This window comes from Echeneis naucrates, chromosome 17 (assembly GCF_900963305.1).
Source record: "Echeneis naucrates chromosome 17, fEcheNa1.1, whole genome shotgun sequence".
Taxonomy (NCBI): Eukaryota; Metazoa; Chordata; class Actinopteri; order Carangiformes; family Echeneidae; genus Echeneis; species Echeneis naucrates.
The window spans coordinates 6,180,362-6,203,640 of NC_042527.1; the positions used below are offsets into that span (position 1 = coordinate 6,180,362).

Consider the following 23,279-nt stretch of genomic DNA (forward strand, 5'->3'; position numbering starts at 1 on the left):
ATTTTTAAAGCTGTCCAACATTGGCTGTCCCCTGATTTTTTTCAGGATGAGTTGAAGAAGCTTTATGCTCAGCTGGAGGTTTACAAACGCAAGAAGATGCTCGCCAATAACCCGCATCTGCAGAAGAAGCGGAACTCCAAGAAAGGCCTTGGCCGCTCCCTGATGAAACGAATAACAGAGATCCCAGAGACCATGCACATACACCGGCAGTGCAGCCGTGAAGACGGAAGCGAACATGGCAGCAATCGCAGCACCTTGAAGCGGAACCCACTTGAGCCGAGCCACCACGGTAAGTCCCTGTTCCGCCTGTTTAATTCAGGCTGGTTGATGACAGCAGCATGAAAATTAAGAGAAGCCATCACCTTTGAAATTGAGTACATGACTGAGCTCTTAGATGAGTTTGAGCCTGGAGGGCTTTGCACTCTCTACAGCCACAGAAACTGCCTTTATATTTTTTATATTTTTATTTGAGGCAGGCTATAGACATGGTTTTGTAAAATAAATATATTGGGAACAAGAAACCAGCTCAGACCTCATGGCCTGGGTCTTGTAGAAGAACGTCAACTGTTGAAGAGAAAACTTTGACTTGCTGTTGTGGCATCAAGAAAATTCAAGGGGACACGCAAGTCGCAAGGATTGCTCATATGGGGAACATCGGCCACATTTCACAGCGATCCTAAACGAAGCTAAGACATTTAATGGGGACCACTGCTCTTTACTGAGCAAGCTGATATTTCCATCCACTGCCTGCATGTTTGCAAGTAAACAAACATTTTAAAATGAAAATAAAATATGCCACTCTAATATATCTAGCCCAAGTCACTCCAGTGTGCGAATTCTTCTTCTCTCAGGCAAACCTCGCGATGACTCTCTCAAGAATAAAGTCACGGGTTTGAAGAAGTCCCTCAGCTATGACCACGTCTGTGACCAGGATGATGAAGCTGGAAGCCAAACTGGCTCTTCCACAGGCGAGAAGATGACTCCGGTGGGAGTTGGTGGAGAAGGATCTCTTCTGGGTTCCCTCATCGGACGAAGACATGCCAAGAAGCAGCTAGAACCGGCTGCAACCCCACCGAGACTGGAGCCAGCGGAGTCCACGGAGTCTGTTCCACTGTTCTGGAAATCAGCCAGCGCTCACAACTTAACACACGAGAAGAAACCCGTCCATCTGCGGACCTCCATCATGCAGAAATCTCTAAGTGTCATCGCCAGCGCCAAGGAGAAGATGCCGGGGCTTACCAACAAGACTCAAAGTGTGGAGGATGCCAGTAAGAAGGGCCTGAAGGGACAGGAGGGCAGGATGCTGTCTGAGGTCGATGAGACGCCTGAGCATTATCCAAAAATGATCATCAGCCAGTCAGTGGAGTACTCCAAGACACCAATGAAAATAGGCATCATGAAACAGCAGGTAACTTCTCCACAACTCCTTTCCAAATATGAATGGATTGATGCCTTGTGTGATTTTTAGCTCGCTAAAGACACATGAACCTGGAACAGTGTAGGATATCGCATGCAAAACATGCAGCAAAGAGGCCCAAAGTTTAGTTGATTTTCTAAATCTCTATTCTAACAGGTGAGTGGCAGCCAGCCATCCATTTGCTCCGAGATGGGGAAGAACCTGTATGACGTGTCTGAGGTCTGTCCGTGGGAGCTGGAAGAACCCCAGACCCCATCTGAAGCGAAAACGCAGAAACATGTTTCCATTGCTCCAGGAGAGACCACCAGCAGCCGGAGGGGCAGCAGCAGCTCGGGGATCACGAAAGGTAGCCGGTACCAGCAGAGGCAAAAACCGGGGCAGTCCCCTTCCAACAGACGCCGCTCCAAAGATAAAGGAGGAGAAAGAGAGGAAGGCAGGGAAACGCGGAAATCCCGCCCACCCAGGTCACCTCTGCCACTCAAGCCAGATGTTTGCCCCTGGGAATTTGATGAGCAGCCTATGCTGGGAGGAGATTCAGATGCCATTTCCCCAGACAGGATCAGGCGTAAGAAAAGCGTCACACCCACTGATGGGAAACCCAAAGGGCTCCACTCAGACCACTCCAAGTCCACGGGCAGCCTTTTACAGCCTCCTTCTCTGATGGTCGAGGTCTGCCCGTGGGATTACGCCAACCCACCTTCGCCTAAACAAGAGAAGATCTGCAACAGCCCAACCACTCATAAGAAGAAACGGAAAGGCTCCTGCTCATCCAACCACAAAGCAGAGAAGGAAAAAGGGAGGGAGAAAAGCCGAGAGAGGCGCAGCTCCTCTAGCAAGCCGGCGTCAGAGAGGAGACGGGTCAGCCAGTCATCGGAGTGCAGCGGCCCAGCTGCCGAGCGGCGGAGGAGTTCCACCAGAGACCCAGAGGGGATGGAGATTAGGAGGCAGGAGGTAGAGGACTCACACGCCAGCTACGCTCAGAAAACGAAACTCTCACCAGAAAGGAAGAGAGAGAGCTCCTTGTGTAGCAGCCACAAACCTGCAGCCATCAGTGGGCCAAAAACGGCTGACGTATGCCCATGGGACTACGAGGAGAAAGACTGTGGTGAAAGGGCATGATGTCTATTTCAGCAACACTAACTCTTTTATATTCACAGACAGAAAGCACAGTGGACAAAGCAAAGATCTAACATTGAATTTGACATGAAAGTTTCTCTCTGAGTCACCATTGTTTGGCAGATTTCATCCAGTAAAGAAAATGTATTCTACTCTCTACTGATGCAATCCAAACATGACCTTCTTGTTATTACATTACAGTGAATGCAACCTTGGAGTCACTTTAAAGGAAGTTTAAGTCTGCACTTTTGCTTGCCCATTTGCCCGTTCCATTGTACATATGCTTTATCACACCGACAACATGAAGGCGCGCTGTAAATGAATCATATTTACCAGCTGATCAGACAATCATTTGTCCACAAACGCAGTAAATGCTTCACCTAACGAGCTTATTGATAGTGGCTTATGCTTCCCCTGCAACACTGATGGCGCTCTGATTAAGCAGGAAGTCAGAGGAGACTTAATGTATCAGATGCTGATGATAAAAGCCAGCGGGCTAAAGAGACCTAAGGAAAAATAGTTTGTTAGCTTAGAGAAGTGGGACCAAAGCCCCAGACTATAACTGCGATGCCTTACCTTTAGGCCAAATCCATAATTCATGGCATGAGGATGATCTGTTTGATTAGAGAAATGGAGGATTTCAGCACAGCTAAATGTACGAATACTGTACGTTTCAGTAAGACTTTCACATATACGGTATGCATTTTTCTAAAAAAGACAAAAAAAGTCCTTGCATGTGGCAAATTGCTGTATCAAGCATCCAATAACTAACTGTTTATTGGCTAAATCGTACTCAAATATGACAGTGGAACGTTTTGATGTTGTTGCCTATGGTATGTGTCTCCTAATGTACGGCATAATGCTTAAATGCTGAAATAATGTGCATTGCTATCGCGAATGTACAAACACATTTCAAGCGACTTGCAGTTACAGCTAAGCATTTCTAAAATACCTTTGAGGCCATCCCTGCTGTTGACATTTATTTACTCTTTGCTCAGTAATTCCACCCCGGACGTCCCAGCTGAGAAAGATAGAGGAAAGATCAAATAGAAAAACACAAAGGCTGCAGTATCTAACTCTTTCAAGGACCAAACCCGAGCCTGAATAGGATGGATGATGTGAATAATGCATTTTTTTTCCCTATGACATAGTTTCCATATCTTACATCTGCTTGAATGCACCTTCCTCCAATTGTTTGCACACATTCAACTGCTAAAGCTATGACTGTGCATGACCAAAGCTTCCGCTTTTGCTGCATCCTTGCAGACAGAAAACGAACCAATTTACCATTTTAACATCATCTACTACAACAACAACAACAGCAGCAAGAGTCAGACTCTCTGTCCTGTGACCGACCACCCACCACCGACAACTGCAGTCACACATGGTAGTCAGTTCAGCTTCATTATGGCTGTGTATGCATGACAGTGAAAATACATGGGGCCATGATACACTGAAACTCACCAGAGGGCATAAAGAACCATTGCATATACTATGAAATACTTAATACTAAAAAGCACAAGCTTTTTCAAATATAGATGTCTGATGCTGTCATGGATTTATCAGATGTTTGAGATAAAACTTCCTGTAAAAGTCCAAGACTAGTTTTCTCTTTGTCATCAGGCATACAGGAGTTGTATCTTTTATTGTGGAAGGCCTGATAAATAAACATTTTACACCAATTGAACTTTCACTAGGTTTTTTTTTTTTTTTGGTTTTTTTTTAATCAGATGGTTTTAAACGCAATTTGAAAAGGAATATTGCAACTTGCCCACTAAATGTGTTTTATGCTTGTTATACTGTAAAGTGTTACAAACTGTTGTAGCATCCACATGGGAGTATTTATATTGTACATTCATATTGTGTTGCATGTACATACAGTAAATACCCTGTTCTCAACTCTGAATTAAATATTTCTATGAAACCTGACTGCCATTCCTTTGGCTGTGAGCTGTGCCACTCTCTACAGATTTAGATACACGAAAAAATATGTTGCGTATCAGCTTTCAATATAAAACAGTAAGTTTTACTATCTACAATGCTAATCAGACAGCAGCACACGCTTCATGCTCAAGCAGTCTGTACAACACTACCACCATGTGGAGGACAGGAACCCAGTCCGTAGACTGCTCAAATATCTGAAATAAGACAAATGTGGGAAGCAAAAATCCTTTCATATCTGGATGAGACAGGAAGTATATTTCACTGCTATTTTTATTGAATGCCTCTTCATTTAGGTTTTATTACATGTCAAAGTATAATGTGGCATTTTTTTTTAGTGGACTATATATTTTTAGCTGTTATTTCTAGTGAGGTAACATTTCACAATAAGAGTCTACTGAGTGTAAAAAACTATACATATACTGTAGAAGAACTGCTGTAACGTTGTGCAAACTGGCTGCACCCTTACACATTTTACATCTTTATGCATAGTAATGACTCTGTAACATAAAATGAAGCAATCACGTTAATGGGGACCATTCTGATGCTTTTATTTTCGATACTTTAGGCACTTGAACTGGTTATAGTTTCACACTTCGGTTTGTTTTTAGTTTACTAAAAACTGTATGAAAGCTATTATAATCAAGATGGAACATCAATAGATATTACTATTATTATTAATGTGTAGCAGGTTAATCTGCAGGCTGAAAAAGACCCGTTTGTGAGTCTGCTGATATTATTAAGAACTTCACATTTCGAAGGTAAAATGCGGCGGAGAGAAAAAAAAAAAAAAAAAACATTGTCAGAAGTGTGAAGCGGAGTTAAGTGGATGTAAAAGGGGAAACATTTAGGGGAAACAGTTATAAATAATCCTGTTAATGGCTACTTGTATCAATAAGGACTTGATGAATGCGTGATTGGAAACTACTGCAACAGTTGGTAGGTGGACTTTGTGTATCCATCCTGCTGAATGAATAAGCGGTGACGTCATCCTTGCGGCACCGGACAGGGCTGAGTCCCCGCAGGAACGACACATCCGACCTGACACGCACCACTTCGGCTCCAGACCAGCACAGCACAGCACAACACACAGCTCTGATTTGTCACCTCATACCCGGAAAGAGCAGCACGGATTATAATGGGCAACGTCCAGGTAAGAAAACCTCATCTTATTTGTTATTTTCTTCAGCAACTTCTGATGCCAAAATGAGAAAAACCCTGAGTGTAACGGAGAGGGAGAGGGGGTTGGACTCCACTTTAAGGTTTAGAGGCAATGATGCAATAGGAGGAAGTGTCAGGAAAGGTCATAACTGACTGATTAACAGGGACAAGGTCACATCAGGTCGCCACTGAGTCAGCTGCACCCTCAAAATAATATCAAAGCCTCACTTTGTGGGTTAGCTGTCTGTGCAGGGTAAGTGTTAGGGAGCAGGAGCTGCGCAGTTAATTTGGCCAAAGGGAGTGTTCCTGCCAGCCCAGGAGGCAGCAGCAGGGAGGAGGTGTTTCTGATCAATAAGGCTGCATTGTATTGAAGATGGGGTGGGCGAGGAGAGGAGGGGAGAGATGAGAGGAGAGGAGAGGAGAGGAGAGGAGAGGAGAGACGAGAGGAGGGGAGAGGAGAGGAGAGGAGAGGAGAGGAGAGGAGAGGAGAGACGAGAGGAGAGGAGAGGAGAGGAGAGGAGAGGAGAGGAGAGACGAGAGGAGGGGAGAGGAGAGGAGAGGAGAGAGGAGAGGAAAGGAGAGGAGACGAGAGGAAGGGAGAGGAGACGAGAGGAGACGAGGGAAGAGGAGAGGGAAGGAGAAGAGAGGAAGGGAGGGGAGAGGAGAACGAAGGAGACGAGAGGAAAGGAGGGGAGAGGAGTCGAGGGAAGAGGAGAGGAAAGGAGGAGAGAGGAGAGCGAAGGAGAGGAGAGGAGAGGAAAAGAGGGGAGAGGAGGCTGCACTGCTGCTGCCCCATGACTCAGCAAGGCCTGACGGGCTGCACCCACTGCCTGCAGGACACTACGGCTGGATGTATATCATAAAGCCCCTCTTTACTCTGTATGAGGTGGAAGCATTCAAACTGGAGCTTTACACTGTTACTTAAATCTAACTTTATGTTTGAGGTCTCTTTTAATAAGCTCTTGCTGCTTTAGATGCAGCCTACAGTACATGAATAAGACAACGCCTGCACGATCATAGAAGTGTGTGCTAAGGGCATAATGCTTTTACATTAACATGGATTTTATGAGTAATATACAATATGTATTTTGAATGACCCTGTAACTTTTTATTATCCAGCCCACCTTAGTCCCATATGAGGACTTTGATGTCACAGCTGATATCAAGGCTATCAGAAAAGCATGTAAAGGTTTGGGTGAGTATTTTGATTCTTCGAACTATGCAGTTTTTCTCCTTCACACATACAGCTTTTCATCGGTCCTTTAATACTGAGGAAATAAACTGATGACATGGAAACACGTTTCTTTCTTGAAATGCTTCAATAAGCCACAAATAATCATCAGAGCTCAACCTTGTTAGATAAGAGGATGGAAACTTACATTCTCAACCTCACAACATGAAGAGGAGGTCTCACAAAGGTGATCTTTCAGTGCCACAGTTCACATCGTGGCTTTGGTCATATAATTACAGCTTGGCCTTGAGCAAGTATGTTTGCTCTTACTTGTATTACAGCAGGACAAATTATTGTATTGGTATAGTGAAATCAAGTCTTCTTAAAATGATATATTTCCCAATGTATGGTAAAAGCCAGCATGTTTGTTTCTTTGTTTGTTTATTGATTTTCACTTTAATAAAACACGACAAACAAATAGTATATCACAAAGAAAGAAAATATAAAATAAATATAAAATAAATCAACAAAAATTATTCAAAATGTTTTCTTTATGTTTGAAGACATCATTGATACCATGCTGAATAAGCTAGGAGTCCAGAGTTAGCTTCAGTAATGAGGGTTTTAAAGTGTTTATGGGGAAAAAAAAAAGATTGAGTCGTCTGCAAATAAAATAGGTGACATAGAGCTAGATACAACAGCAAGATCATTTACATCAATCAAATATAATAAAGGGCCAAGAACCGAACCTTGTGCCACCCCACAACTCATAACATTTTTGTTGGACATACAGTTACTAAAATAAACAAATTGACTTCTATTGACAAGATAGCTCTTGAACCATTTGTACACATCCCTGTGAAACCCATATCTAGACAGTTTTGACAAAAGAACCTCATGGTTCACCGTATCAAACGCTTTAGACAGATCAAGGAAAACGCTTGATGCAAACTCGTTACTGCCTAATGCAGAGGAAATTTGATCAGTGAGATGTAATAAAGCTGTGTATGTTGAATGTCTCTTTTGGAAGCCATATTGATGGTTGTACAAAATGGTGTTTGAATATATGTGCTGGAGAGTTCATCTGTATACAAGTTTTTCAAGGATCTGGCAATATTGAGATTGGACGATAATTAGAAAAAACGCTTTGATTGTCAGCTTTATAAAGGAGAATAACTTTGGCTATCTTTAGGTCATTCGGGACAATGGCAGTTTCTAATGAAAGTGAAAAGATGGAAGTTAGTGGTTTTACCTCTTTCTGATGTCATCATGACCTGCAGCTGAAGGTTTGAGTTGATCTATAATTTTAATTATTTCATCTTCATCTGGGCGATCAAAGCTATTAAAAGAAAAAAAAAGCCATCAGTATAGACAAAAGGGCTTCCACTTGGGGTAGGAATTTTTCCTCCAATAGTGGGGCCCACATTCACAAAAAAATCATTAAACCCACACGCAATCTCGTAAGGATCAGTGATGGTTTTCATTTGGATATCATTTGGATATTCATTTGGTTCGGGGGGGGGGAGTGGGGTGTAGCACAAATTTCTTATAGAGACGATTTCTTTTTTCTTGAAGACGTCTGAATCCCAACAGTAAACCAAAGCTTAGACATAGCTTGATTTCCTGCTTTCTTTGCTGAAATTAATGGAAAACATTAAAAAAAAAAAAAAAAAAAAAAAAAAGAATGTTAAGAAGTTATTTGTTAGGTCATGTCTCTGCTGAATAGAAGGCAGTTTACAAACTGAGTTGCCCAGCAAGTAGTTATGTTAAGTTCAGTTATGTGCCAGACAGAGGATTCGATGCTTTAAATTGCTCTGTGTGAGTGCAGTATGAGAATGGAGATAAATTTACCGGCACTCTGTGATGCTACGCAGTCCCTTTCAAAATTACTGGAACGGCAAGGCCAATTCCCTTTATTTTTGCTGTTGACTCAAGACATTTGGGTTTAAGATCAAAAGGTGAATATGAGACAAGAGTTCAGAGTTTCAGCTTTTATATCCTGGCATTTACTTTTACACGTGTTATGCAACTTAGGACATACGACCTTTTGTATCAGACCACCCCATTTTTAGGTGAGCAGAAGTGAAAGGAACAGATAGCTTTAAAGTAAATAACATTTAATATTTGGTTGCATAATCCTTGACCTGCCACCCATTGACATCAAACTGTCGCGTTCTTCATTTGTGATGCCTTTCCAGCCTCTTTCAGCTTTAGTACTGCCATATTCCGATATGTGTTATGTTGCTGTATTTGACAGGATGTAAAGTCAGTCCTTCATGTGATCCCTGCTTTGCTCTCCAGGCACTGATGAAGAAGTCATCACCAATATTCTGGCAAATCGCTCAGCAGCTCAGCGTGTGGAGATCAAGCAGGCCTACTTTGAAAAGTATGATGATGTGAGTATCCACCTCTTTCTGCCTCTCTCATATACAGTACAGTACACATGACAACCACCGCCCATGTAACCTCTGCATCATTTGTGTGCTGGCCCAGGAGCTGGAGGAGGTCCTGAAAAAGGAGCTGACAGGTAGTTTTGAGAAAGCCGTCATTGCCATGTTGGACCCGCTTCATGTTTACTTTGCCAAGGAGCTGAGGAGGGCCATGAAGGGGGCGGGCACAGATGAAGCTGTGCTGGTAGAGATCCTGTGCACAGCCACCAATGAGGTTGGTCAATATCTGATAGTAATGCTTTGCATTATCTTTATATATACTCACTTGACTACATAACACACAAAAGATTACAGGAGGTTAACAGATTATAAACCCAAATAAATGACTATCTCGTTATCGTTTCTTTTCTTTTCTTTTTTTTTCTTTTTTTTTTTATCGTCCACTTAGTTGCAGCAGAGATATAAAGTTATAAAAACAAAAATGGCATACAGTTGCCAAATAAATGTAATCTGCAAGGGCGTTCTGATCTACTCTGCAGACACGGAACAACACAGGCATTCATTTGGAGTCATGTTTTAGCTGCTTGGCTAATATGAGAGCATAAATATTCACTCCTCCTGAGGGGAAGCAGCATTCAGCTCTGTTGCTCCTCCAGCATTTCCATCAGCTACTTGCTAACTTTGTCTGCAGCGTGGCTCTGGACACACAGTGTTCAGGGAAAACAACAAAAAAGTGAGCCTGAACCAGAAGAAAACAAAACAAAACAAAAAAGAAAAAACAACAGCTAATCTGCGTGCCGGCTCATTGGACACTTTGACTACAGATTGCCAAAACTATCAATCATCAGACTTGTTCAGGTCTGTAATGTAACATCTAATGTAACGTGACTGTAAGTCTTGGCTTTGAAATTGACATGTTTTTGTGCTTTGCTACAAAATGTTAAGGTCCTGAACTTCGCGAGATTGTGTGCGAAAACAAAATTGTGTGGTTATAATGGAGTGTCACTGTTTATGTATTTGCTTTGTTCCTCCATAACTGACACTATTATGCTTCCTATGAGAAAAGTGTGTTCGTTTAATTTAATATTTAAAAAATTAAAGATTAATTTAAGATTAACTAGCTGACAAAGACTGATGTTCTTTTTCCCAACAGGACATTGTGAACTACAAAAAGGCGTATGCCCAGGGTGAGTTATCCTCCAGGCTGAATCATGCTTTCAGAAGTTACAGTTTGATACTCTCATGGCTCTCTCTCTCTCCCTCTCTCCCTTCGTACCGTTATGTTTGTCTGACGGGTTTGGGTGTGTTGCTCTTACGAATGAATCACTGTTAATCCATGTTTTCCTCGCTCTCTGGCTACAAACACTGTCTGTGTTTGTCCTTCTCAAGCTCAAATTTCACTCCCTACTGAGCAGAGAAAATCACTTTGACTCTCCACCCCACAGTGCATGGACGTGACCTGGAGGCCGACATCGAAGATGACACCAGTGGAGATGTGAGGAACCTGCTGATCTCACTGCTGCAGGTAAACCCAGACTCTTTTGGAAACATACTTTCATCATTTCTGGGGGGCTCCTTGAAGTGGACCAAGTTTTCATAAAGGATAACATCGGAAACATGCCAAATATGTTTCAAAAAGGTGATCTGTGAAAGCTGCAGAGCACCTCACAGAATTGATTCTCTGGTAAACTCTTTAGAAACATACTTGCAGCATATCTGTGTGCTCCTTAAAGGGGACTGCGGCAGCTGCAAAGCCATCAGTTCTATCCAAAAAAGATGAATAGTACTTTTCATCATTTGAGAAGGCCTCTTAGAATTGTTGTCCATGCTTGGATTCGCCCACTGAGACATTCGACATAGATGACATAATTGTTTGGCAGGCCTTGCCTCCTCTGCCATGCAGTGCTCCCACCCTTTTGTGCTTCCATTCTCTTTTCCTTCTTGCAGAAATAAATGACTAACACAGTGTGACTCGTGTTGTACAGCGGCCGCCACTTCAATGGCCTTTGAATATTTCCTATATGTGGAGCAGATGGTTGTTACCCCATAAATGCCTGAGATTATTTTCGTAATCTATATTTGACCTGAATAAATCTTTGACCCTTACACTCTCTGTATGCATCACCTTGTGCATATCTGTTTCTTAAACCTCTCCATCTCCTCCTTCCCGTATTCCTGTTTTGTTTATTTTTCTACAGGCAGGCAGGGATGAAGGCTATGAGGTGGATGACGGTTTAGCCGAACAGGACGCTTCATCTTTGTTTGAGGTAAGTTCTCCAATGAAATCTGGGCTGTGAAACTGTGAAACTGCGAGACTGCTTCGGATCTGAGCTCTTCCTTGTAGTTTCCCCTTTTAATCCCACTGATGTTTGCAGGGTAATGTGATCCTCGGTATAGATGTTCGGGCATGCGGGCCCGTGATGATGATGTTTATTAAGTCAAAGCTTGGTCTTAAGGTGCTGAGCCTTTATCAGTGAAGTCTCATCACTGTGTATTACTGTGTGCAGTAACGTTACAACACACTCATCTAAAAAAGATTAATAACATGCAGGCCGCAGGTAATCCTTTTTAAAATCACATTTTTAATAGACTGAAATACCCTCCCGGCGTCTCTGTATGGATTTCATGTCACTAGTGTTCATTACTCATTCCACCACAATTCACCATCGCTGGTATTCAAGCACTTTGCTGTCATAACCCCACTTTATCATATCTATCAAGCACTTTTGAAAATTTTGTACATTACACTTGCCTCTATATGCACTATTTATTGATGGCATGGCATTTTATGGGATTGTTGTAAATAATGTACAGTCCACTTGGTCTGTCTTTTATGTTCGGTCTCACTAACTAAATTAGCATTTCACTAACTCTGGTTCGGCCATCTTTTTATGTTTTATGAACAATTAATGTCACTGAGACTTGTCCTTGATAGATTAAATGAATAAAATGGTGGCTCATAACATTCCCATCAGACACAGCTATACTTTGTATTTAGTGCTTGCTAGCAAGCATGCTAACATGTGAAACTCAGACAGTGAAGATGGTAAATATATTGAACGTTTACATGTTAATGTTCTTTGTCTTATTGCTGTATGGTTTATAGTCCCTTTCACAGTGTTGAAGTCAGTCAGCTGTACTCTATGAAAGTACAGCTGAGGGGAGATGGAACTTCTTGGCTATAATTTCTATTTGCTACACTCCCAGATCTCAGCTTTTAATTCTAGAAAATGCACACGAGAGAATCATCCTTCAATTAATAACTGCACTTATTCTTCTCATCAAATGAGCTAAACCATGAGAAGAATCTAACATTCAGACATATTCCCAGAAGTTGACGTGCTATTTCCTCTTCCTGTCAGGCCGGAGAAGGGAGGTTTGGCACAGATGAGTCAACCTTTACCTTCATCCTGACACACAGGAACTACATGCAGCTCCAGGCCACATTTAAGGCCTATGAGTCTGTAAGTACGGAACTTAGTTAATTAAGAAAAAGCAACTTTGGCAATGTTTTGATAAAAAAAAAAAAAAGTTTTTATATCATGTGTTTTTTGTCATTTCAGCTTTCAGGGACAGACATTCTGGACACCATTGACACTGAGGCCACAGGAACCCTGAAGGATTGTTACATTACTCTGGGTAAGAAGGAACACACCAATTAACTGATGGGAGTCTTCATTTCCCTTCATAACGGCATGTCCTGGTTCTGTCTCTGATCTATAGCACGGTGTGCCAAGAATCCCCAGCTATTCTTTGCTCGTCGCCTCAATGCTGCCATGAAGGGACTGGGCACCGATGAGGACACACTTATTCGCATCATTGTTGGCCGTTCAGAGGTAAGTGTGCGTAACAGTAACTGTGATGTTTTTAATTCCAGATTACCAAATGAAATATGAATATGTAAACATAAACAACTTTGAGTGGTGTAGACAGTCAAAATCAATAATCGCCAAAGAGAAGTTGACAACAGTGTTATGTTGCTGACCCACAGATCGACCTTGAGACAATTAAGGACATGTATCTGGAGAAGTACGATGTTACCCTGAAAGATGCCCTGGATTCTGAGTGTGGTGGAGATTTCAAGCGTCTCCTCATTGAGATCCTACACTGAGTTCTCCTCCCTTCCCTCTCACTGATTTAAACTCTGAACCTACTCATTCTTTCTCCTCACTCTTCTTCCTTTTACCGCTTTTAACGGTCTCTCTCACTCACTTGGACGACCTCTCTCTACCTTTCCTCGCACTTAAATCCTTTTTCTTCTCTCTCTTTACTCCTAGAATCAGTCAGATGTCTTTGCAGCATGGACCAAAAACCAAACCATTAATATATTATACACAGTTTTGCCAAGAACGTCACACTCAGCGAAAATTGTGGAACTTACATAGATCTTGTGCAGCTGAGCTTTAAGCTAATGAAGTTCTTTTTTCACAATCAGCAGCTTTACAGTATTTGTATGCAATTACACAATTTCAAGCTTAAGCCAAAGAGGCTGCTGCTGCTCGACATACAAAGTACAACCTCTTACTCTTTATTTGTCACTTTATTCGTCTTTGTCATCACCAACTCCCCTTCGATTTGCCTCAAAGATGCCTTTCATAAAATTTTAGCGATGCAATTTCCTTTCTGCTGCAACACTCAACACACAAGTGCCGAATTATCACGTTTGACCTCTGATACCTGAGTGCACCAGAGGGTTCATGATGCAGGAAGGCGTGATTACCCTGCCATCAAAAGCATAAAGTCTTTCAGTCTTTGCAGTCACGTCCCTAAAATGCTTTGTGGGATTTTAACTGTAATTATTTTTAATCACAGCTCACAAACTGCCATGTTCTCACATTTCTACACCTTTTCTGACAGTGGCATTATTCCTCTTTCCTGACAGTAAGTCTTCAAAATACCAGTGTGAAATTCATGAGCTCATAGTGAAATTAAGATTGTTCGATGATAATACTAATACTGAAAAATACATGAAGTGTGCTCTGAATTCAAGTATGATTTATCTTAACTAAACCCATTTAAAAGTAATATTAGTCATATAAATGGCTGTGATATATTGTTGTCTTCATCAAAAAGAAAATTGACATATTTACTTATATAGAAATGTACGTATGTATGTAGTAATAAATGTTAACTCCAAAAGAAGTTCATGTTTTATTCTCCTTATGTCTTGTAGAGGGCAGTATCACACCACTGGAGGAACAGCTGCCTGGACTATAATATTGTATGAGCTGCTGTTCAGGAAAATAAGGAGACATGTCATTTGATCATAGTAAAATGATAAAATAATGAAAATCGTAGATAACCTATATGACATTTGATCATATGTCCGCCAAGTGGGACGGCTCTGGGTGAGTTAAAAGCAGAGAAAGCAGAGGAGAAGTTCAAAACAAGTGAGAACTGTTTCCAGATGCACGGGAGAAACTGATTCTCACTTTTATTCCCACCGTTAGTTTCCCGGCCAAAACTTTCTTCTTTTTTTTTTTTCCCTGCATGCCTTCCTTCTCTATCTCTCCTTCTTAATCTTGTCTTCACTCCGATATCAAGGGGCAGAGTTGGGAGGACACCTGCTTTCTACCCATTCCTGCTACCTGCATGGCCACAGTCTGTGCGCCATATGCAGCCCAGCTTACCATCGCCCTCATGCTGCTCTCAAACGCTCCCATGCCTGTTAATGTGAGACAAAGGCGGAGGTCACAGCTTCTTGCAGCTTCTAAAAACGGGCATAATGCAGATAAGGACACATTTGGGAAGCACGCTTTCTATATTTTGGCATTTCGATGGAAATCCCCTCTATCCCAAACATTCTGTCTTAGAAGAAAGACGTTTCTAATTAAGGCACTGTTAAAAAAAAAAAAAAAAGGTTTGCTTCACTGTCAAACAGATCATAAACATTTGCATCCTCCTCTTTACTTCATATATTAAGAAGAAAGGCTATTGAAATGATATAACATATCATGATGTTCCATATCATTCAATACTTAAACTCAATTTAACAGTAATGCATCACAATGAGGCTATAATATAATATATTATGCTGTAATCTGGATGTTAAGATGCTAATTGAATGAGAAAAAAACCTTCCACCATCTGACCCTTGTTTCTCCCATCTAACTTTCATACAGTCCTTAAATCAGCATTATTGAAACAAAACTAACTGATTAATTGCTAAGTGGCGTGAGACTGCTGTAAGACATTCAGACTGCTATAATTTGGTTTTATAACCATTGCTGTTGTATTTTCAATGCTGTGAAACCTACTGACAATAATGATTGTATCCAAGCAAAAGATGTGTCGGACATCTACAGTAACTCCTTGATAGTCAACATGATAACACATACACTGATATGCTCTCGTACTTGCTTATATACTTGGAGGCCTTCCCTCCATCTGTAATCTATCACTCTGAGTGCTAATGTGTCAGGCCCTCTACGCCAGCCCGACAGAGCTCCACCCCCAGCACTCTCGTGCTCTGACCTTTTTTCTTCGACATTTATTATCCTCAGGCCACCATAACTCACCCAGTCAGCCACCCAACAGCCTGGAGGTGGTTTCAATTTGCCTCGGAAAATGTTTTCTTTCTGTTTTCGCAGTCAGCTATGGTTAGTGTCTCTGGTCTTCTGTCTAGTTTCTGACAAATGTCATGCAAAATAAATAGGTTAGTTGCATAAAGTGTGGCGCACATACTTTATTCATAATAAAAGTCAGGTCAAGCAACCATGAACTTGGGACAATTAGACAATTGAAGTGGGAAACGTGTCAAAAGCCTTTCAATAAATCCTGAGACTCCAGGCACCTCCAAGACACAAACCTGCATGATAGCGGCACTGATCTCTAAACATCATGGCATATCGAATGCACTATAGCACACACTAACCTGGAGGTCACGACTTCAAAGGCCGACGTAATAGTATCAAGTGGTCTACTAGTTTTGATAGAACATATGGCTGGGATCATAATATGCTTTTTGATCTGGTGCCAAAGCGGTGCAGCACTCTGAGAACAGGAGGGAGTGGGTTGTTGGTGGAAGTGTGGAGGAAGACCATTAGGAAGTTAACTACCCAGCTAATATAATTTCAACAGTTTAAATTCACGGTGAAGGAACTTGGTTCTTTGATGTGTAATGGGAAACACCTGGCAGTTTCTGCCAAGAGCAAACATGCACAATACAATTTTCACATCTGACTTAGGGGGCACATAAGGGAAAGACCATTATACCAAAAACACACCCATTGTGATTAGTCTGTGTGGGGTGAGGGTTGTGAGTAACAACTAGTAAATGTGTCCTAATAACAACTTAAAATGCTAATGTTAAAGCATGGCCATTGAAATGTTGGTAAAATATACATGAGCGTAAATAAAGCAAGTAAATAAAGAGCTAATAATCAGGTAATTCAGGAAGGACTTACAAATCAATACCTGTCAAAAGCTTACAAGTAATAGCTAACGTTAGTCACCAGGCACTAAACCAGACCAAGAAAAGGTATAAAAGTAAAACCATGACGTGTATAGAGTTATTTTCTCTTTAAATGGCCACTCCTGTGTAAATGTCTTTACACAGAGTCGTCAAATAAATCTGGTTGAACAAATTATTTTTATTGTCATTACTATAAAACATCAACTATACACTTTATTACAGCTTAGTTTGCGTAATCAGTAACTTATAGCTTAAGGTGTGAATATTAAAATATCATACTGTCGCTCCTGGACAATTTGTCAGCAATTGCCTTTGTGAAACACGTGACTCTTCAAATCCATAGTATGCAGAAAATGGTTGTTAAACAAGGCATGCAGTAGAGATTCACATAAGAAAATGGCGGCTAACATGAAACATGCATCTAAGAAGTAGACTGTCCTGACTGAATCCAGCACCAGCAAACCACTATTGGCAACAGCAGAAAGTGCCGCACAGGGTGAATGATATGAAACGCTTTTCAACGGACTAACTGAATTACATAAATAAAAGACAGACATATGCAACACTTGGAATTCTTGAACATAGAAAAGATAAAGACTGTATGAGAGAAATCAAAGCTGCATCCTACAGACTTAGCCTGTGCTATGAGCCATCATTTATACTTCTGTAGAAATCACTACAGCATTATATAAATACAAAGACTTATGATGAATGTTTTTTTTTTTGTTTTTTTTTTAAATAAAAGTCCATATTTGAGTTTTTTCTTTGATACAATTCATTTCTATAAAAAGTAAAAACAGTTGCAGTCTTTAATGCATTAAAAGCATTTGGATATAGAGTTGGTCGAGAAGATTCAATTTTAACTGTTCATTAATTACAAAGCTACAACTGTGAGCGATTAGCTTAGATTAGCTTAGCTAAATGCCAAGGCCAGGAGCTAGGGAAATGGCTGACCTGACATAAACAGCGGCAAGTTGCTTTTACATGTTGTGTTTTATCCAAATAAAACTAATGAAACATAACGTGTTCAGCTTCAGGCGCTTGTATGGATGTTTTGTCAGAATCCATTTAGCTTTTTCCCCCATATCCAGCTTTTCTGCTAATCTAGGCTAACTGGCTGCTGGTTGGAGCGTCATATTTCACAGACAAATGAAACAAACAAGTAAACAAACAAAAGAAATAAGTGGACTTTCTGAGTGTGTTGAATGATTACAAATACAAGCCAAGGAAATTCAACGATCCTACAAATGGCTGAACATCTGCTATATTAACTGAAAACTAAACCAAGAGGAGAGTTTTCTTTATTATGCCGCCACCCACAAGATTGATACTCCACTTCCTGTGTGGTGGCTGATCTGGTTGACTCGTCCACGTACACAGTCCAATGTGAAGAACACCGCTGTCCCGTTTTGAACCTGGAAGGATGCCCGCAGGCTCACACTAGCCCACTGGCTTCCATCCGGCATCTGGCCGCCCACCTGCTGGGCCAGAGGGATTGGCCGGGTGCCCTCTTCCTCCCTGCCCCCTGACACCTCTGGATCACTTCGCCTAAAGAGAGTCACCTTGACCAGGTTGCAGGAGTGAATGAGTTTGATATCCAGAGCTACACTGGCCGTGCCGCTCTCCCTGAAGACAAAATCTTGTCTCTGTTCTGTGGATCCCTTCTCCAGGCTAATCTGGGGCACCTTGGCACTGGTCTGGCGGAAGAACAGCGGCTTATTTCGGACGGCTCCTGAAGGAAGTCCGGTATGAGCCACAGAGCCGGAAAAAGATGAGGAAATGGCAGCAGGGACCCAAACCAAGCTGAGGGTGCTGATGCCCGTCTCGTCGCCAAAGAAGCGAACGTTGCACTGGGCAGGAGAGAGGATCTCAAAGCCCAGCGTGTCTCCAACGCCAACTTTGGTTGCTCCAGACAGAGACATGGATGTGTCCCGGTAGTGGACCCCTGGTTTGAAGGTACGGCAGAGCTCCATTCCGGTGCCATTACGGCTGAGGTACGCCAGCAGCTGGAAGCCCTCGCTCACACAGGCCTGACCCATGGAGTACAGAGCCTGCTGGAACACGAACCGAACGGTGCCGCTTTCAGCAAAACGGATCCCACGCCCGTCATGAGTCAGCCCCACTACGTACGGGTCCGAGCTGGAGGTAGTTTGGAAAACTGGCCGGTAGTTTGTGTGGTAGTGTGTGGACACCATGGCCTGTGCCATCATGGCAACAGCCCCAGTGTCATGGGAGAGCCACAGGAGGCTGAGCGGAGTTGCTGAGGGGTCATATAACTGCAGACCTTCACCACTTTGATTACAGTGGTGGCTGGCGCTTCGTAGAGAGAGCGAGAGCATGTGACCTGGCGCGACCTCTGCCACACCACTGATGCTGGCACTCTGCAGAGCCCTTCCCTCCTGCTGCTCCACCCTGACGCCACTGAGGTCTCGACCTTCACTACCATCAGTACTGTTCAGGTGCAGGCAGAGCTGGATGAAGCTGCGGCACCCGTGCCTCACCGACAGATTCTCATCCAGCCAGATCAGGCCGTGCTGCTTGAGCATCAGGCGCCCATCCTCGACTGACACCAGACCTGCATCACTTCGTCCCTGGATGTGAAGCTGCACGCTGGGAAAGGCGTGAGCCAGGACACGATCTTTTGTCCCCATTAGGCTCACATCCCCAGCCCAGGACTGAGAGAGGCCGCTGTCCAAGACAGTAGGCCCAGAGCAGATGGTGTCTGTGGTGACGGTGCAGGGTGAAGCCACTGGCTCTCCATCACACTCATTACAAGCCTGACACTCATCCATGTCCGAGTTGTAGAAGTAGCCGTGGCCACACATTCCTGAACTGGCATCTCGCTCTGTCATGCCCTGGCACCTGAATCCACCTGGGACGTACAAAAGAGAGAAAAGCTGTCAGTATGAAATGCATTGATGTCACAAAGCTTCTTCTCTTATGAAATCAGTTCATTGAGGATTGGAGAATATGGGATTTGTGAAGTAGTAAGAATTTGAATTGAAGTCAAAAGCAAAATGCTTTCCCTTTACCTGGTGTGTTGAGGCACTTCTGTCGATCGCCACACAGGTCAGCTATTTCGAGGCATTCATCTCTGTCCTGGGATGATTGATACGGCAACACATTTCGTCAGTTTTAAAGCAGCTGTAGCGAATACTTCTGTCTGGCTGTTTCACACAGCAACAACAGAGCGGCGCTCACCTGGCAGATTCTGTCTGCGTGGACTGAACACTGGGCGACCAGGAAGAAGCCTGCAGGACAGATGGTGCACCTCTCGCAGCGAGGACGGCCGCTGCTGAAGCCGCAGTACTCCTCAGGGTCACAGCTGCCACAGGCCAGCAGAGAGCGACCCACCTGAGGGCAGCAGACACTGAACTGAGCGTCACACATACTGTAAGGTCACATCTGGACCTTTGTAGGTCGCTCACCAGATGTCTCATGATGTCTCATGCATGTTGATTTACTTATCCGACCCAGATAAACTACGCTAGTCAAGCAAATGTATGTTACATTTAATTCAATTTGATCCAAATGTGATTAAGAAAACATCAGCTTCGAAATCATTATGTGAATTTTGTAATGAATCACTAACTGCAAAACGTTTAACCCTGTACTTTTCTTTACAAATCAGCTGGTAACATGTGATATCACACTGACTTTCAGGTTGTTAACTTTGAATCCCCGACTCAACCTGCGGCTCACCTCCAACACGCTGGCCTCCATGTCCACCTTGTGCAAAGACAGAGCCTGCTGCGCTTGGTGGGCCCGGACCTGCCCACTCAGGGTCTCCATGTGACCTCCGAGCTCTCCCTGCAGGTTCTGGAGAGATGTTTGCTTGATGCCGTCCATCAGCATGTTGTACTGGGCTTTCACCTGAACGGAGAACATAGAAAAGTAAAAGCATTTGTTCCAAACTACATTGAACGTGTGACTGTTGTGTGACTGTTGTGTGCAGTTCTTCGTAGTTTGCCCTCAAACACAGAAAAACGCATCATCGAGCAAAGTCAGCTGATTTCCATCGCCCCTACTGAAGGGGGCTAACCTCTGCCTGATGTTTGTTATGGGGCCTCCACCATCAGCCACACAGCAGCCTCACCTGCTCCAGCTGTTCATACATCCTCCTCTGTTGATCCAGAATCTCTCTCTGCTGGCTGACCAGCGTCCCCTGCTGCTCACTCAGGATCCTCTGCAGCTCCTTCACCTCGTCCTGCTGGCCCCTGAGGGCCTCGACCAGCTTCTCCTGGCTCTTGGACAGCTGCAGCTGCAGCACCAGAGCGTCCTCTGAGGGAACCTCGCTATTTCCTGCAGCCAAGAAAGAAAATCACACCACTGCTTAAGCGATCATGTTTTCTTTCCCCAGCAGCTGACATTAGATGACTTTATCTCGCTTTGGATGCACAGGCTGACTCGGACCTGGCTTCATGTCGCATGTCAGCTGGATCCATGCCCCACGCTCCGACCCGAAGTCTGGAAGCTCATCCAGAAACTGTGCTGCTCTGTCCGTCACATGGACCGGAGAAGAGTCCCCTCTCACGTCGTCTCCTCCCTGCGACCCGCAACCGTCTCCGGCGCAAAGCTTGGGCTTCTGGCGCATCCGGAGCGGCAGTTTGCACCCAATCCCTTTGCACTCCCGCGTTGCGCCGTCATCATTGGTTTGTCGATGAGAGACGGTGGTCGGACAGGTCCCCCCGGCGCAGCCAGGATGAAACACCTCCGCCGTGATGGTCCTCGGGTTCGTCCTCCTGGCGCCATCCGTACCTGTTTGCTGCGCGAAGCTGCCCGGCTGCCGCGAGTGGATCACATACGGCGCTAACGGCGCGCTGTGAGCCTGGTGGGGACTGAAATGGGCGTCCTGTTGAAAACCCTGGTGGATCTGTCCCTGCCTGGAGTGTGCTGAATGATGAAACTGCAGTCTGGACGCTGATGCCTCCGTGCGCACCGGACAGTGCGCTCCGACGCACGATCTGGCCCGGTGCTGTCCAGAGAAACAGTGCGGCCCTCGGCAGATCTCAGACACACTCCCAGTGACCGACACAGACGTGACGAAGAGAAAAAATATGATAGATGTTCGTGCCATCTTGAAGTGCTGAAAGGTAAAAATGGAAACAGGCCGCTTGTGAATGATGGCCCTATTGCGCACCAGTCCTTCACTCCCGTGGATTTTTCTTGATCATCTCTTGAAGACAACCCCCCCCCTCAGATTAGTAGCTGCCCTCACGCGAGACTGCCATCTGAACCCGAACAAGTGATTGCACACACATTCAGTTTGTCTCCATTGCGCGCACCGCGGTTTCTGCCCCCTTTGCCCCTTCTGGAGATAGCTCCGTCTAGCCCACATGTGGCGCTCCCTGCTCCTAATTGGCAACAGGTTTTGCTCCTAGTCTTAAATTAACCCGTAGCTTTCCCGGACATACCACTGCACCGACTCACTCATTTCCTACTGAAACTCTGCATGCCTTATACATTGGGATTATTCCAGTGTTGTTTTTATTCTCGCACCCCAAGAGGTCAGTGATTAGCAGTTCATGGTTGACTCCACGTTGTACAGTGGAATTTCAGTTTAGAGTTTCCTCTCATATTCCCATTCAAAAGGCAAAACTGTGTGTGCTTCCTGTTTATCCATCCATGCTGATGACAGGATCAGAAGTATGGGTTTTTAACAAGCCCTGTTAGAATTACAATCTCTGCTTTATGCGGCACCGAAACTGTGATCTCTTCTGTAGCTCTTGATTAAAGTACAGTGGTAGGACTTTTAAAATACATGCTTGTAATACTGGAATTATTGGAGCCAAAACCATCTCCCATAAAATGTCAGCTTTATTGTACTTTATTGCCACTCTCATTTCCCCCTTATGACTGTACTTGGCTCAGATTAAAGCTAAACCTAAATCTTTTCCCCCTTCTTTTCTCTTTTCACACACACACACACACACACACACACACACACACACACACATAAGTCCACCCCCTACTCTGAGCAAAATACATTCATTTGGTAATTTTAATTTTCCCGAGAGACTGTTAAAGGGCTGAAACAGCAAGATGGGAACATACATACAGTATTTAGCAGGTGATAGTAGCGCCCCTGCTGCCTTCAGAGCTATGAACTTATTTACATCGGCTGTGTGAGACCACACATGATACTGACACATGATACCGATATAACTTTTATGTCTCAGATGAGACTGATTAGTCTAATACTTCACAGTGACAACACAAGTGAGACCTCATACTTTTTGTTCTGCTTGTGTCATTCTCAGTATCAGGTGCCACATCAGCTTCACTCTGGTCTCTTGTGAGAAATCTAAAAAAAAAAAAAAAAAAAAAGTCAAATTTAAAAAGAATATGTTGCTGTTCAAATGAACTAAGATCAGGTGACGGTGAGAGCCGCCGAATATGATTCACATTATTGTCACTCGTCTTGTAGATGAAGGCTCTGCTGCCTTGTCTTTCACCTTCCGGTTTCTCTGTGTTTCTTCCAAAACAGGCGCAGCTATAATGAAACAGCAGTGTAACAAAGTTGTTTATATTAGCCGAATAACGGATATCACCATGATGTGCAGGACTGGGAGAAATGATGAGACAAATTGGCCATATTATAAAGAGCTGACCTGTCCAGGGTGTACCCTGCCCCTCGCCCGGAACGATGGCTGGGATTGGCTCCAGCAA

The 23,279-nt window shown here is 43.5% G+C and overlaps 3 protein-coding genes across 3 annotated transcripts in view; 2 read left to right on the top strand and 1 right to left on the bottom strand.

Annotated features, from left to right (window-relative positions):
- Positions 1-2,536, top strand: part of LOC115057548 (probable G-protein coupled receptor 158) — a 52,257-nt gene extending 49,721 nt beyond the window's left edge. The window contains exons 11-13 of the mRNA XM_029524701.1: positions 46-289; positions 852-1,408; positions 1,574-2,536. Coding sequence (XP_029380561.1) covers positions 46-289; positions 852-1,408; positions 1,574-2,536 — 1,764 coding nt within the window. The remainder of the gene's footprint in view (positions 1-45; positions 290-851; positions 1,409-1,573) is intronic.
- A 2,967-nt stretch (positions 2,537-5,503) lies between these two features.
- On the top strand, positions 5,504-14,399 carry LOC115057758 (annexin A13-like). Its single transcript, XM_029524956.1, has 11 exons — positions 5,504-5,627; positions 6,755-6,830; positions 9,108-9,202; positions 9,300-9,470; positions 10,350-10,383; positions 10,642-10,721; positions 11,395-11,463; positions 12,559-12,660; positions 12,760-12,835; positions 12,920-13,032; positions 13,188-14,399. The coding sequence occupies exons 1-11, from the start codon at positions 5,613-5,615 to the stop codon at positions 13,305-13,307; spliced, it is 951 nt and encodes a 316-aa protein (XP_029380816.1). The 5' UTR covers positions 5,504-5,612; the 3' UTR covers positions 13,308-14,399.
- A 2,301-nt stretch (positions 14,400-16,700) lies between these two features.
- Positions 16,701-21,755, bottom strand: LOC115057962 (uncharacterized). The gene is made up of 6 exons (XM_029525224.1): positions 21,024-21,755; positions 20,707-20,912; positions 20,313-20,483; positions 19,812-19,964; positions 19,643-19,709; positions 16,701-19,482 (listed from the first exon to the last, which is right to left on the bottom strand). Exons 1-6 carry the CDS (start codon positions 21,685-21,687, stop codon positions 17,915-17,917), a joined length of 2,829 nt encoding a protein of 942 aa, XP_029381084.1. The 5' UTR covers positions 21,688-21,755; the 3' UTR covers positions 16,701-17,914.
- Between the last annotated feature and the right edge of the window lie 1,524 nt (positions 21,756-23,279).

What these genes read in the sequence shown, in the direction of transcription:
- LOC115057758 (XM_029524956.1), top strand. An exon ending in AAAAGCATGTAAAGGTTTGG is followed by an intron (nt 6,831 to 9,107) that starts GTGAGTATTTTG and finishes TTTGCTCTCCAG; the next exon opens with GCACTGATGAAGAAGTCATC. An exon ending in ACGCTTCATCTTTGTTTGAG is followed by an intron (nt 11,464 to 12,558) that starts GTAAGTTCTCCA and finishes TCTTCCTGTCAG; the next exon opens with GCCGGAGAAGGGAGGTTTGG.
- LOC115057962 (XM_029525224.1), bottom strand. Translation starts at nt 21,687, where the DNA reads ATGGCACGAACATCTATCATATTTTTTCTCTTCGTCACGTCTGTGTCG. An exon ending in GACATGCGACATGAAGCCAG is followed by an intron (nt 20,913 to 21,023) that starts GTCCGAGTCAGC and finishes TCTTGGCTGCAG; the next exon opens with GAAATAGCGAGGTTCCCTCA. An exon ending in TGGAGGCCAGCGTGTTGGAG is followed by an intron (nt 19,965 to 20,312) that starts GTGAGCCGCAGG and finishes TGCTGCCCTCAG; the next exon opens with GTGGGTCGCTCTCTGCTGGC.